At 43.9% G+C, this 16,044-nt stretch overlaps 1 protein-coding gene across 6 annotated transcripts in view; it reads right to left on the reverse strand.

Moving 5' to 3' along the window:
• The window catches only part of zmp:0000001168 (signal-induced proliferation-associated 1-like protein 2), a 79,470-nt gene that overhangs the window by 11,082 nt on the left and 52,344 nt on the right, over positions 1–16,044 (reverse strand). For all 6 annotated transcript variants that reach the window (XR_007266011.1, XM_048619592.1, XM_048619591.1 and 3 more), the window contains exons 9-11: positions 7,460–7,734; positions 5,626–5,829; positions 4,089–4,209 (exon numbers count right to left, since the gene is read on the reverse strand). Coding sequence is in view for 5 of the 6 variants with exons in the window: in XM_048619592.1 (XP_048475549.1) it covers positions 4,089–4,209; positions 5,626–5,829; positions 7,460–7,734 (600 nt within the window). In the remaining variant the exon portion in view is untranslated. The remainder of the gene's footprint in view (positions 1–4,088; positions 4,210–5,625; positions 5,830–7,459; positions 7,735–16,044) is intronic.

Below are 16,044 nucleotides of genomic sequence, written 5' to 3' on the forward strand. Positions count from 1 at the left end.
ACACACACACACACACACACACACACACACACACACACACACACACAGAGTCATTCCACCCCAATAGCACATTTCAATTTAAAGTCAGACAAATGCTATCCAAGACACATGGTGTCACACCTGTATATTCAGATATAGAATTACACAAAATGTACAGCGCAGTCACAGGCCATTCAGCCCAAATGGTATATGCCAGCTATTTCTGCTCCAGACGAATCTCCTTCCACCCTTCAGTTAGCACTATATATACTTTTCTCCCTCAAGTACTTATCCAGTTTCCCCATAAGTGTACCGATGCTCTTCACCAGAACTTCTCCATGCAAATTCAACGCTCTCACCATTCATTGAAGTTCCTCCTGAATTTCCTATTGCATTTGTTTTGTGGCCATCTCACTTCTTTCGGCCCGTCTTCTAGTCTCTTCGCCCCCAACCTCTCCCTCACCTCAAGTAGGAAGACTGTCTCCACATCTAGCAATCTCCTAAAGTCCCCCCTCAGCCTTCTCTTTCCTGGAGAAAAAAAAAGCCCAGCCTCTTCAACCTTTTCTGGTGGTTATAACCTCTCAGTTCTAGCATCATCATCACAAATCCTCTTTGCACCTTCCCCAGTGCCTCAATGTCCATTTTGTCATATGGAAACCAGAATTGTGTACAGCACTCAAACATATTAGCAGATCATTGTCAGATATTCTGGGAGTTGAGACTCTTGGGTTTTTATAGTGAGAAGGCTGCATATCATCCATGAAAAGATACAGAAATAAATTGGTCAAAGATCTCACCAGAGGTAGAGAAGTATATTATTTTTCTTATTGATTCCTGGAAAATAAGCAGATAATATTTCCTTTGCTGGTGGAAAATGAAAAATAATACTGCAGTTAGATAAGGCCGTCTCCACCTGCATTACGATAGGACAGCTGCTTACCCTTCATCTTTCTTGGGTATGACTTTTACAGTGAAGGTAAAAAACACACTTAAAATGGTCTTTTCTTACTTGCATCTTTCATTCCTTAACAAATGAGCATATCGAAGCAAATATTTTTTCTAATAAAAGCTTTAGAAGGATATTTGTTCTGAGCATATTTTTTCTAATAAATATTTTTTCTAATAAAAGCTTTAGAAGGATATTTGTTCTGAGCATCCCTCCAAAAGTGAAAGATGTTGCAATCCCCTCCAGATGTTTTCATTCTTTTGTGCAAGCAGTTTTTTGAGTCCTCAGCAGAAACACAAAAGAAAAGAGCAGCCTATTGGAGATACTCAGGATATGATCCATAACATGAGCAATCCACTTTGAAATTGGACATAATTTCAAACTCTGATTGTCACACATATAACAGGTTGTAAAGAGATCCTGTCATGTTACCCTTGAAACAGACAACCACGACAGCTTGTTTTATACAATGTCTTTAACACGGTTAAACATTCAAAAGCTCTTCACAGCACCATAAATCAGACAAAAAGTTTGACACAGAGCACATATGAACACACTAGGTCAAGTCGCCAAAAGCTTGATCAAAGAGGTAGTTTTTAAGCTGCTTCTTAAAGGAGGAGAGTCAAAGAGCTTGCTAAAGGAATTCCAGAATTTGGGGCTCAGACAGCTGAAGGCACAGCCGTCAATGGTGTAGCAAAAAGAAGCAAGGAGGATAATGCACAGAAGTTCGAAATTGGAGGACGGCCAAGATCTTAGAGGGTTGGAGGAGTTTCAGAGATATCAGTGGGGTGAGGCCACAGGGGAGAGATTCAAAATAGAGGAGGACCTGGGTTTAGGTTTCATGAAAAATACAATTTCCCATTCTGATCTCCTGACATCATGGGTGATATTGAGGTTTTGGAGTGGTTAAAAAGAGGTGACAGGTTTGATTCCTCATTCAAAACACCTTACATGTAGGGATCAGTTTATTTCAGTTACGCCTGTTTACAATAGAGCAACTTAGACTCAGCCTGTGTGAAGTTGGATAAAATAACAGAGGTCTAGGATTGTGTCCACAAAACAAATGATCTTAATTAGAGGGTTTTCATTTGGAACAAGCTGCCCAAAATGAAGGAGATTCAACACTATCTTTCAAAAAGGAACTGGATAGCTATTTGAAAGGAAGTCCAATTGGCAGAGCCTGGGAGAAACAGCAGTGGATGGGGGAGGTGGTGGAACTAAATATACAGCTGTTTTAGAGTGCCAGCATTGTCATGATGGGCCACACGGCCTACATCTCCACTGTATTAGTCTGTGATTCTATGAGATGTACTGGAATGCATTCAAAAGTTATATAACGGAAAAGCTAGTTTGAACATTGAGCAGTTCCTCATTGCTTCTGAGAACAGTCAGCCCACTGACTGAGTTTCTGCAACTTGCAGTGAATGATCATTCACCTCTCACCACAGCAGGGAGCCGGACTTGTGCCTGGCTAGGGAGAGGATGCCATTGTGCTGTAAAAATGGACCAGTTCACTCAGGCAGGCTAGTGGAGGATTAGAGAGGAACTGTGCAAATTTCCCACCATCCCGGCCATCAATCGGAATGCCCTAGTCCTTTACCTCGACTGGGAGTTCAAACTTATTTATTCCAGGATTGTACAATGGAGAACCCATCAGGAATTCCACCATTAAATGTTTTTTTTAACATTTTTTAAAAGGTCACAGTCAACTTTACTGCCACCTCTTGCCCAAATAAAGGCAGCATGATTTGTTGTAATAGAGTGCAGCACTAGCAACAATAAGCCAAACTGAAATAAGGAGGAAATTCTTCAGTCAGAGGGTGGTTAATCTGTGGAACTCACTGCCACAGAAGGCTGTGGAGACCAAGTCATTGAATGTATTTAAGACAGCAATAGATAGGTTCTTGATTAGTAACGGGATCAAGAATTATGGGGAGAAAGCAGGAGGATGAGGTTGAGAAGTGTATCAGCCATGAGTGAATGGTAGACCAGACTTGATGGGCCATATGGCCTAATTCTACTCTGATATTTTATGCTGCATAGTCCTGATTTCATGTCAAGGTTCCAGCTCCATCAAGTTCAGGCTGATCCTCAGATTGTAAAGCCTGTCCCAGTCATGGGCCTGAGTGCCTCGTTGAATTCACAGTATATTAAATAAATTATGGCCAGGCTGCTTAGTGGGGCTTGGGGGAACATTGTTACTTTGCATTCATGATAAAAATGCACCACTAATCCATGTCCCTGTTTATCATGGACTGGATTAACACTCACCCACCCACTTCACCAAATAATATGGGATGCCTGACTCATTTTCCAACTTCCGTAGAAAAGCTAAACAAAAGAAAACACACTATCAAAGCAATGGGTATAGCTAAAACTAATATTCAGATTTATTTACAGGCTGGGTAATATACAGAAGTAGTGAAACACAGCAAGATACTGAGTACAATACTTAAAACCATTAAAAACTGGAATAAATCCATAAAGAGGATAAAGGTAGCCTGATCAGAACATATTTCTTACACGGACTGATAAACAACGCAACTTGCGCATGAAAAAGTTTCTCACAGACCTTCACAAAGCAAAATTGTACATGTATGAGGCAAATTTTCAGTGCACCCCCAGAGTTCAAATCCTCAGTCAGTACCAAAAACATGAGCAATCTGCACCGAGATCAGTACCGTAGGAATTCTTTCGTGTTGGTAACAGACGGAAACATAGGTTTATGTACCACACCAGGTGCTACAGAATGGTCTTCTTCCAAGCAAGCCCCTTTGTAGATCAGCAATTAAATTCAATTATCCCACAGTCTGCCAATCCTCACAGGTTAACACTCAGAATAGTCTTTGTTTTTTTGGGGGGGGCATCTGTTAAGTCATTGAAGCCATAACTTCGCCTGATTGGCGGGAGCTGCAGTTACCATATAAATGGCCTACTTTCCTTCGAAAGAACCAATCATTTAATTATCTCAGATTCATTCATTGATGTGAGGCGGTGAGGTGGGGTTTGGGGGGCAGGGAGGGGGGACGGGTGCAGGGAAGACAGCACATCAACTTCCAACTTAAGTCTAGCTACTTTGAACAGCGTCGGAAATCAAAGGTCGAAAATCCCCATACACGTCACAGGGCATGAACTCTGCTTTCGGCGTAGCTGCGTTACTGACCTGGGCATCACCTGCATCTGGCTCCAGGTTTCCAGAAGGCAGCAGGTGCTGAGAGTTTGCAGCCAAGATGAGATCAGGGGGTGATATCTTTAGGGAACTGAAGTCAGCATCTTCCTTAGTCCTGAAAACAGAGAAACTACAGCCGTCAAAGTGTTCAAAAAAGTCCGGCTAAAATTGCCATCGACAAACCTTCCTATAATGGAAGGTTTGATATGCACCAACCACTACCTCATCTGATCTTATGCTAAGAGAACTTAGCCACAGCACATACTTGGAGATAGTAGGAACTGCCGATGCTGGAGTCTGAGATAACAAGGTGTAGAGCTGGATGAACACAGCAGGCCAGGCAGCATCAGAGGAGCAGGAAAGCTGACGTTTCGGGTCTGGACCCTTCTTCAGAAAATCAGCTCATCCTTGTTGCCTATGTTCTAACTCACACCAAGTCCTATCCACCCCCCAGCACTTACTGACTTACATTATCTCCTGTTGTGGCAGCAGCTTAGTTTGAAAATTCTCATCCTTGTTTCTACATGTCTCCACAGTATCCATACTTAACCTCCTCCAGCCCCTACAACCTGCAGGATGATTGTAAAATTCTTATTGATCCTAAATTATAATCTCTTTACCATGAACACGCCCCCTTAACTGCTTGGTCCCAAATGCCGGAATTCCTTCTATGCAGCTCCCCATGTTTCACTTCTCTTCGAGAAAAAACTCCCTTAAACCTACCTCTTTGATCAAGTTTTTGGTCACCTGGCCCAATCTATCCATTATTTGATTCTGTATCCCTCACTCAATCACTCGTTCACAGGAACCAGTCAGCCCCTGGTGTCTGAGATAGTAGGAACTGCGGATGCTGGAGAATCTGAGATAACAAGGTGCAGAGCCGGATGAACACAGCAGGCCAAGCAGCATCAGAGGAGCAGAAAGGCTGACGTTTCGGGCCTAGGCCCTTCTTCAGAAAAATGGCCCCTGGTGTCTATTCAGTAAATCAGTGAGACCATGGCTGATCTGTATCTTATGTCTTTCTATCCTAGTGTAGCAAAAATCGATCAATCCTGAATTTAAGTAGAGCCAGTATCCATTACCTTTTGTGCAAAGGCATTTTTCCCAGCTTTTCTACACAACGGCCTTGTTTGATCTGATTGTTACATTACACTTCTTTGTTGTAGAATTCACCCCCGTCATCACTAGCAAAAATTGCATAGTCTATGCCATCAGTTACTGTCAAAATCCTAAATTCAAATCATGCCTGAACATTATATATTCTAATGGAATATGGAATGGCCTTCTTTCCTTATCTAATCCTGGAAGGCTTGGTAATGTACTGGCGATCTATGCTACAGTCCTTGCAAGAACAGTATATCATTCCTAATTGGGCTGCGGTCTAAATAGGGCATTGTATGGTTACAGTAAAACATCCGCCACTTTATATTTGAGCCCACTACTTAGAAAGACCCTTTCTCGATTATTTTCTCTCGGGACATCTGCCATGCTTTGCTTTCATAATTCAATTCACTCATTCATTCATAAATACCTCTGGCTTTGGGCCGATGTCTTCTCCAGAGAGCAGCTACGCATTGTCAGGCACTGGTCCCCCTCTGAACTGATGTTGCGGGTTTCCTGGAGTGAGGACATCCTTAGGATTCGCAAGCAAGGAGACCCCAGGCCTGTGTCTGTCACTCTTTCTCCCTTTCGCTCAGTCTCCTCGATTGACTTTCGGTACAGCTCAGAAAAACTCCTTCAGAACAGAAAACAAATTCGGATTGAGACTGTGCCTTTCACCTCCTCGAGGCACCTTAAAGCACCAAAGTGGAGTTACTGCCATGACGTGAGGAAACATGGCAGTCAATTTACACACAGTAAGATCCCACAAACAGATATGTGATAGTGACCAGCTCAATTTTTTTTCTTATAGTGACGTTGGTTGAATAATAAATATCAGACCGCATGACTCAAGGGAAAACTTCCTTGATCCTCTTCCAACAGCATAATGGGGTATTTATTTCCATCTGAAAGGGTGGAAGGGCGTCTCTGTTTAATGTCTCATTCGAGAAACAGTATCTTTGACAGCGCATTGCTTCCAGCACTTGACGGAACATCAGTCTGAATTATGGATTTAATTCCCTGGAGTGGGCCTGTAATCTGCTATCTTTAGAGGTGAAACAGTTACACATGCAGATTCATATTTCCCTTGGATTACTGCACAGTATCTAGGAATCTTGTTTCATTCCTCCCTCTCTACCCCAACACCGCTGATGGTTATTGTAAAGCCCCTACCCTGGTTGATAGCACATAACTCAGAACAGGTCAAGCAAGACCAATTCTCTCAGATAAGTGAAAACAAAAATGACAGAACTGCGGATGCTGTGAATTAGAGACAAAAACAGAAATTGCTGGAAAAGCCCAGCAGGTCTGGAACCATCTATGGAGAGAAATCAGAGTTAATGTTCCAGTTCCGAGGAAGGGTCACTCGACCCAAAACGTTAACTCTGATTACTCTCAACAGATGCTGCCAGACCGGCTGAGCTTTTCCAGCAATTTCTACTTTTGTCCCTCAAATAAGTGTGTCACGGCCTTAATTGTGAGGGGAGCGGATTCATCATTAATGACAGACCTTCTTCCGAAAGTTTCCGTTAAATCAAATCAGAAAATTGCACTTAGCACCCATGCAGTTGTAAATTTAAGCTAAGCAGTTTATTTACAGCAGCTGGTCATCATTAACAACTCGGGCTCCTCATCCAAGCTTCATTTACACCCCAATTCCCCCGCTCCCAACTACCTCGGACTATCAGTTAACAGCTCCTTCTCTTCCCATTGGTTTCTCATTTCACTTCCCATTTTCAGCCCTTATTCCTTGTTAGTGGCTCTCACACCACATTAACAGCTTCTGCTCTTCGTTAAGCATCTCCTAGCCCACTGTTAACAGCTCTTACCTCCTTGTTAATAGCTTCCATTAGCATCAACAGCGTCTAGACCCTGTCCCCCTTAAAAGATATGCATTGTCATCCAACAAATAGAAAAATATGGAAGATTCTGGAAACATTCAGCTTTCCTAAACTCCAATAACACCCCAATTCCCCTCTCTAAGTACTTGGTTCTCCCCAGGCTCCTCCTGCGTACCTTCCATGAGGCTACAGAAATCAGAGGGTCAAGTAAACACTTCAGGGTTGATAAGGGTCCTAACAAAAGGTTATCCACCCAAAATGTTCACCCTTCCCAACCTGCTGCACCTACATCCTCCCACACCCGCCCATGCCCCATTCTCTTTCCACAGACCAGTATCTCCTCACATTGATGGCATGTAGATCTAGCCAATAAAACAAGGACAAACTTCATTTATCGCCGTCCTGCTGTGACAGAATGCCTACATTCTCGGCTTGCCCTTGCTGTCAGGTGGGATGACGGTTATCCTCACGCTGTTGGCTTTCCTCAGATACTCAGCCCTCTCCTTGTAGGACAGGGACACCACCGGAATCTCGCAGATCCTGACCAACCGGCTGTAAAGCTTCAGGCCCTTCAGATCAGCATAGCCTTTCTTCTCCACCTGGGTCACAATTCCTTCTCCGTTGGTTTGAAAGCCCAGATGGTGGACACTGTTCCTGAGGAGGACAAGATCTTCAGTTTCACATCCTGTGGTTACGACCTGTTGAAAATACAATGGTGGACAGCCGTCAGGAAATGCCACAGATGCCCAGGGGTTTTGTGCCCTGGAAAAACAACAGCAGTGGGAGTAGACCACAAGGCCTTTAGAACCTACTCCATCCTTCAGTCAGATCATGTTTAATCTCCTTCAATTTCACCTCCCCAGCACTATCCCTTTGATATCCTTAGTGTCCATCCAGCCATGTCAGTGTTGAATATACTGAACTTCAGTCCAACCAGCCCTCTGGGATGGAGAATTCCAGAGATTCACCTCTCTGATTAAAATGACTTCTCCTCATCTCAGCCCTTCACAGCAGATCCCTTCTCTTGACACTCTAGGTAAATAGACTAACCAGTCAGGTAAACAGCCTCTCAGCACATATCCTCTCAAACCCCTCTAAGGAGTTTATGGTTGAGCGGGAAAGAGAACGAGATCTTTAAAATGACGAAGCACTTCAATATGAGTAGATGAGGACTCATCAGATGGGAGAGGTGGGTTAAGGGGGAAGAATTGCATAGCTAGGGGCTATGAGATGACCATTAATAAATCCAGTGACAGATTAAAGAGTGCAAGGTGTAGAGCTGGATGAACACAGCAGGCCAAGCAGCAAGGCTGACGTTTCGGGCCTAGGCCCTTCTTCAGAAAGATTTTCTGATGAAGGGTCTAGGCCCGAAATGTCAGCCTCCCTGCTCCTCTGATGCTGCTCGGCCTGCTGTGTTCATCCAGCTCCACACCTTGTAATCTCAGATTCTCCAGCATCTGCAGTGCCTACTATCTCTGAAACAGGTTAAAGAGTAACTTCTTTACTCAAAGAATAGAGAGAATGGAACTCACGACCAATAGATTGATCAATAAATATTTTAGATCCTTAGAAGAGGGCCTGGATAAGCACATCAGGAAGAAAGGAAAATAACTTCTATTGACACAAAGTATGAAATAACGTGGGAGAAGATGCAGAAGCAGCACAGCAATGCTGTAAATCCAATACAATATAACATATCCTGTTGGCCTGATCCTATGTTCAAATCAGACCAAATTAGCTCATTGTGTTTTGGAAACTGTTAAGTAAACCATGCTCAACCTAGGGTTCTCATTAGTGCCGTTTTATTCTGGGATAACACTGCATCCATAGTAGTCACTTGCTTTCTCCTACTAACTACCGAAGCGACAGAGGATGTAGCTACAGAGGAGATGGGGTTCCTGAATGGGAGAATTCCACAGTTGAAATACAGGAGGCTCAGTTGCTCACTAGCACTCCTTTCCTTTTGACCTTCACTTCCTCTTATGAAATCATGGGCAGAGCAAGTAGGAAACTGAAGGCGACAGGAAGGCCAGGGTACAGTTAAAATTCCGCTAACTATGGACCCACGAGTGTTTATGTCTTGCTATTAAAATTCTGGTGTAGGTGGACACTTCCTGTCCAGCCTCCTGCTGCTGTGGTATCATGCCACATGTTCACGGCAAAATTTAGGACAGGAACGGAAGGACAGCCATTCAGTCCTTCGTGCTTGTTCCACCACAATTCAATGAGATTCTGGCTGATTTGTACTAACCTCAGTTGACAAAACTGTTTTTTTTTATTAATCTCAGGTTTGAAATATATTCAGCCCACATCTGCCGTTTCTGTGCGAGACATTTTCACACTAAAATCACCCTTTGTATTCGGAAGTCTTAAGCTAAACTAAGTGGCCTGCCTTTGAATTTAAAACGATGTCTCATCCTAGTTGCCGCAGCAGTGGTCTGTCCTGAGGAAATAGGGCCCTTTTTGGCTGGACATAGACACAGGCTGTTCCACATATTCCTCAAACTGCAGTGAGATATAGGATCAAAAAAAAAAAATCCTGCACTTTTTTCACTGATACTGCATGAAGCATAAACATTGGGTGCAGGCCACCAAAGGAGTTGGGGAGCCAGGGGAGGGAGGTCCTGCTACTCTTCCTAGAAACAGTGACCAGAAGATGTTTTATGTCCACTGGAGAGTGCAGTTGTGAATTTTTAATGTCTCATGCAAGAGACAGCACCAAGGGCCACCATGTAGCCATGTCCCAGGGGGGAATGTGGGTCTGGCATGGGTAAGGCCATGGGATTTAGAATATCAAGTGTCTGTCCCAGGTATTCAGCCACAGCGTGCGTTACAGTGATGCGATTACAAGAGCAAAGGGCTGCAGGAAGGCAGAGCGGCACTGAGAGAAACGCAAGGCAAAAAAGACAGCAAGCTACACAGCAGATGCAACAATCACGATTTATTCATTATTTTATTTCAGCCAGTGGTTACAGAGAAGGACATCGGACCGACAATATGCAGAGTCAGCACGCCGCTGTCACTTTACATTACACACAAACCACACACAGGTTCAACTCCTTGAGTGGCTGGCTATTGGATGGACATTCAACAAGTAAAGCAGAACCATAGAGTAATCCATACAGTATTAGTATTGTTATTAGGGCACACAGAAAACAACGAAAGGGAAAGACAGTTATCAGGTTAGTGGAAAATGTGTCTCTTCATATTTTGTGTACCGCTCCGTAGAGAGGTTTCCAAACAACCCCACAAATGCTGATTAAAGGAGTGATAATTCATCTAAATTGCTAAAGGGGAAGTGACTGGCCAAGTCTTAAACGGGCTGTGTCCAGCCTAGGAAAGATGCACCTAATGAGGAAGAGGAGACTGAACAGGACTGCCACCTTGTAAAAACAGAAAGGCTGCTCAGGATAATTCCCACTTGTAAAATGTTATTTCTTTTTCAATATTTGATTAGCTGCCTTGCAGCACTTCCCTGTGAACAGCAACATCTGCTCAGAAAGAATGGTGTTAACTGACCAGGTCATTTCTCGGACCTCTCTCATTCAACTGAGGGCTGTCTCTGAGTATTAGCCCCTCTCCCACATCTCCTCACTATCTGAACGTACAGCATGGAATAACAGCATTTGGCCCAACTGCTCCATTTTGGTGTTTATGCTTCAAATAAAACTCCCTACCTTATTTTATCTTGCCTTGCCAGCATAGTCTTATGTTCCTTGAGCAACACTTTAAATGCATTTATTCTATTTGCCTCAACTGTTTCCTGTGGCAGCAGATTCCACCTTTCTTGCCGTTATCTAGATAAAGGTGTTTCTTCTTAATTCCCCTATTAAATTTGTTTGTGACTGTCCTAAACTTATGATCCTGAGTTCCAGTCTCCCCCATCAGTGGAATCATATTCTCTCGATCTCCACCAATAAATCCTTTCATCACCTTAAGGACATCTATCAGATCCTCCCTCACCCTCCCCTTCTCCAGAAGAAAGAACCCCAGCCTGTTCACACTTTGCTGTTACCAGAATTGAGCGCTGACAGTGTATTATCTTTGTAAATTTGTTTTGCACGTTCCCGGATGCCTTTATGCCAATTTTGTAAGATGGAAACCGGAACTGTTTTAACAAAGCTGTAAGTGTGGTCTAACCAAGGACCTACGTGTGTTTGAAACAGCTTCCTGGGGTTGTTGGTCACTGTGCGAAGTGTCTGATTTGAGACAGTGATAGTATGTTATGTCCTAACAACATGACCCACAAACCCACTCACTAATACTGACACAATAATGAATTCTCACTGCGTGAGGTTAAAATGATAGCTTCAGTGTTAGTCCAATTTGTAGGTAATGGAAGGTATGGAAGATAACACTGAGGAATAAAAGAAGCTAGAAAATAAAGTCAGTAAGGTGGAGGAATTGACAAAAAGAAGTGAGTTTATATCTTGGTTAAGGTTCTATTTCTCAATATATTAGAAGCAGCACTGCAAATGATTAAGAACCATAAAAACACAGATGGAATCCTGGGCGTCAAGGCAAGGGATTTAAAATATGTAAGTCACAAAGTAATAGGGACTGGGAATGGAAAGATAAGACAAGAAGGGACAGAAAGAAAAGGAAAAATTGAGAATCAAGAGGTAGGGAGATAGAAAGAGAAAGGAAAAAGAGAAAAGAAGCAGGTGAAGATGAATAAGCATAGAGAGAAAGAATTATAATGGAGGGAATGAGGATAGAGAGGACAAGAAGAAAGGGGGAATATGGATAAAGAGAAAACAAGTATGGAGAAGACAGGAATGAAGAAGGGAGGAGAAAGAGAGTGGGTGAAAATCGAGAAACAGTGGACAGAGACAGTTGAACGGGTTATGAGGGAGACAATGAGGACAGAGAGGGAGGAAAAATGAGAGAAAAATACAAGGATGGAGGGAGACAAAACAAGTATGGAGAGACAGCACTATCTCTCTGCACTGTCAAAAATGCTGTCTTTCAGAAAAGATGCGACATAAAGAAAACCTGAAACTTTTCTACATTGCAACAGTAATTACACGACTAAACTTCACAAGGTACTAAGTTGGATGTAAAGTCTCTGAGGAGCCCTGAGCTTATGAAATGTACTGGAGAACTGCAATTTTAAAAAAAACACAGCAATGCCATAATTTAAAATTTTCATTGTGGTCTTCAAATCCCTGTATGGTCTCGGCTCCCTCTGACATTTGTAATTTCCCCCAACCTTTCAAGATATCTTGCACGCTTTCAATTTTGAAGAACCCCAGTCTTAATTAATGGCCCTAAATTCTGGAAATCCCTCTCCAGTCCTCTCCTTCTTTGTGAAACTCCTCTGGACCTTTTACTTCATTCAAAACACTGCAGAAACACAAATCCTTATTGTTCAACAGTTGTTTTCCAGTATTTTCCAGGCTGACCAGCATGTAGTGTTTGTGAGATAACAAGGTGTAGAGCTGGATGAACACAGCAGGCCAAGCAGCAGAGGAGCAGGAAGGCTGACGTTTCGGGCCTAGACCCTGCTTCAGAAATGGGGGAGGGGAAGGGGGTTCTGAAATAAATAGGGAGAGAGGGGGAGGCGGATAGAAGATGGATAGAGGAGAAGATAGGTGGAGAGGAGACAGACAGGTCAAAGAGGCGGAGATGGAGCCAGTAAAGGTGAGTTTAGGTGGGGAGGTAGGGAGGAGATAGGTCAGTCCAGGGAGGATGGACAGGTCAAGGATGAGGTTAGTAGGTAGGAGATGGGGGTGCGGCTTGAGGTGGGAGGAGGGGATAGGTGGGAGGAAGGACAGGTTAGGGAGGCGGGGACGAGCTGGGGTGGTTTTGGGATGTGGTAGGGGGAGGGGAGAGTTTGAAGCTTGTGAAATCCACATTGATACCGTTGGGCTGCACGGTTCCCAAGCGGAATATGGGTTGCTGTTCCTGCAACCTTCGGGTAGCATCGTTGTGGCAATGCAGCAGGCCCAGGATGGACATGTCGTCTGAGGAATGGGAGGGGGATTTGAAATTGTTCACGACTGGGAGGTGCAGTTGTTTAGTGCAAACCGAGCGTAGGTGTTCTGCAAAGCGATCCCCAAGCCTCCGCTTGGTTTCCCTGATGTAGAGGAGGCCACAACGGGTACAGCGGATGCAGTATACCACATTAGCAGATGTGCAGGTGAACACCTGCTTGATGTGGAAAGTCTTCTTGGGGCCTGGGATGGGGGTGAGGGAGGAGGTATGGGGGCAGGTGTAGCACTTCCTGCGGTTGCAGGGAAAAGTGCCGGGTGTGGTGGGGCTGGAGGGGAGTGTGGAGCAGACAAGGGTGGGGAGGGAAAAATGTCTTTGGTGGTGGGGTCGGATTGCAGATGGCGGAAGTGTCGGAGGATGATGTGTTGGATCCGGAGGTTGGTGGGGTGGTACGTGAGGACGAGGGGGATTCTGTTTTGGTTGTTATTGCGGGGAGGGGGTGTGAGGGATGAGTTGCGGGAAATGCAGGAGACACGGTCAAGGGCGTTCTCGACCACTGCGGGGGGAATGTTGCAGTCCTTGAAAAACGAGGACATCTGAGATGTATGGGAGTGGAATGCCTCATCCTGGGAGCAGATGCGGCGGAGACAGAGGAATTGGGAATAGGGGATGGCACTTTTGCAGAAAGGTGGGTGGGAGGAGGTGTTTTCTATGTAGCTGTGGGAGTCGGTGGGCTTGAAATGGATATCGGTTTCTCGGTGGTTGCCAGAGATATCTCTGAAGACATTTTTCCCTCCCCACCCTTGTCTGCTTTCCGGAGGGACCACTCTCTCCGTGACTCCCTTGTCCGAAAAATCGAACACCACAACTTCTTTTAAATTCATTCATGGGATGAGGGCATCACTGGCCAGGCAGCATTTATTGCCAGTCCTTAATTGCCCAGAGGGCAGTTAAGAAGCAACCACATTGCTGTGGGTCTGGAGTCACATGTAGGCCAGCCCAGGTAAGGATGGCAGTTTCCTTCCCTAAAGGATATTAGACAACTTACTCAAACCATAATGAAAATCTCACACAACCTCTCTCTGGCCATCAGGACTCAGAACTCACAAACATGTCAATTTCTATAATCACCACTGATATTTATAAAAGAATGAAGAGACATTGGTAAACATTTGAGATGGACACCAGGGCCAGAATATCTGTTATCATCTCCTTAAAGTTTTCCATCTACTACATCAGTGTTCTCCTCTCCAACAATCAACAATCAAATACAGTTCCAGAATTGATAAACAGAAAGAGTGGTTTGCGATTTATATATTTTAAAAGTCTATATTTAGCAGAATTCAACTCATCAGTTGATGAGTCTCTCAGAGAGTCGATGTGGACTTGTTAGGCTAAATGGCTTGTTTCCACACTTTAGAGATTCTATGTTTCTATGATTCATCTGTCTGTGCACATCTAGAGATGTCACGCTTTGGAGACAGAAGAAAAAAAATGCTTTATTTTGTTCTTGGAACAAAAGACAGCAATTTAATGCCAATAAGTGAAACTGACCTCAAATTCACTACAACTACAGTTAACATGGCTTCCCGGAGGAACTGCCCGAGGAAAAGTGACAGGGCAAATTAGCAAATGCTGATGGGACAACTGTGAGCGATGCCACAAGACTCAGCCTAGCAATGCCAGGATTGCACAGTAGGTCTGTTAGCGTCTAAGGGTAAAAGGCAAATAAATATTCCTCACAACCTCGTGACTGTCACATTTAAATGGGACGCTCCACTTCGTCTCTAGATGCATAACCAAGGGACAATAAGCCTGGCTAAGTCCACAACACAGCCTCCTTAAGACACTGTCCCTTTAAGAACAAAACCTAGGACAGCTATTCACATCAGTGGATTTCTGGTTCCGCTTTGAGATCAAGAATTTAAAAAAAAAATTCTTCCTCTCTTACATAACCTCCTGTTTCCCTTCGTATATGAAATTTTGCTTCCCTTTCTTCGCACAAAGTGTTGATATCATACAATATATACATTATTTCTGTCTGTATTCATATAGACTTCATATCTAAATCCCACTAACCTTATACAAATATTATTACAATGATTTTTGTCATATATTAAAGTATTGCTGACCTTCCTGTGTGGCACAGGAAGTAATGGAAGACAGCTCTCACAGCACTATTGGATTATTAACTGAAAAGGACGGAAGCCAATGGCACTAGTTTCATTTTAGATTTCAGGTTCCCTGGCCCTGCTTTATTTCACCCCAGTGGGCTTAAGAAATCCATGCGTTGTCTCCTCAAGCATTACCTGATTGCTGACCATTCTGAGTCCAATCAAATCCCATCCACACCTGGCACCCTTACAGCAAGTGGGTGCTGGAGAATGCTCAAGGCCAGGAAACCTGACAGGTTCTCCAACGCAATCTCACCCAGAAGAGCTGAGGACATTTCATTCTGTATTGCAGCCTCAGTGGAGATTAGCAACGTCAGGACAGACCAGGGATGAGGTTCCCTGCTTCTGTGGCTCAGTGTTGCACCAGGCAATGGATCAAATGACCTAACTGAATCATTCTTTCAACATTTCAGTGGCTGTATGATGAACACAAGACAATACACACATAACAACATATTGACAATTAAAAGTGTTGGACGCTATAGATTATCCAAACAGAACAGAGTGACTGGAAACTTAGCACCAGTAGGCTCTTTTCCCTGAACTGTCAATGTGAAGGCTCCAACCAGTGCCACAGGCAGACAACCTTGGTCTTATCAGAGATAGTAGGAACTGCAGAAGCTAGAAAATCTGAGATAACAAGGTATAGAGCTGGATAAACACAGCAGGTCAAGCAGCATCATAGGAGCAGGAAGGCTGATGTTTCGGGCCTAGACGCTTCATGTTTTGACCAGAGGTATCAGGTTTGTGTATTTTTGACAGACTCGTGCCCCTGGCCACCTGCTGCATGAAGCACCACCACAACCTGAACCCCATTTGGGTTATGATTGCAATGGTTACCATGTACGACACTCAGCTACTACTTGCCTATGAGATTCTAGCATTTTGCCTCAAAGATCT

This window comes from Rhincodon typus, chromosome 43 (assembly GCF_021869965.1).
Source record: "Rhincodon typus isolate 14 chromosome 43, sRhiTyp1.1, whole genome shotgun sequence".
Taxonomy (NCBI): Eukaryota; Metazoa; Chordata; class Chondrichthyes; order Orectolobiformes; family Rhincodontidae; genus Rhincodon; species Rhincodon typus.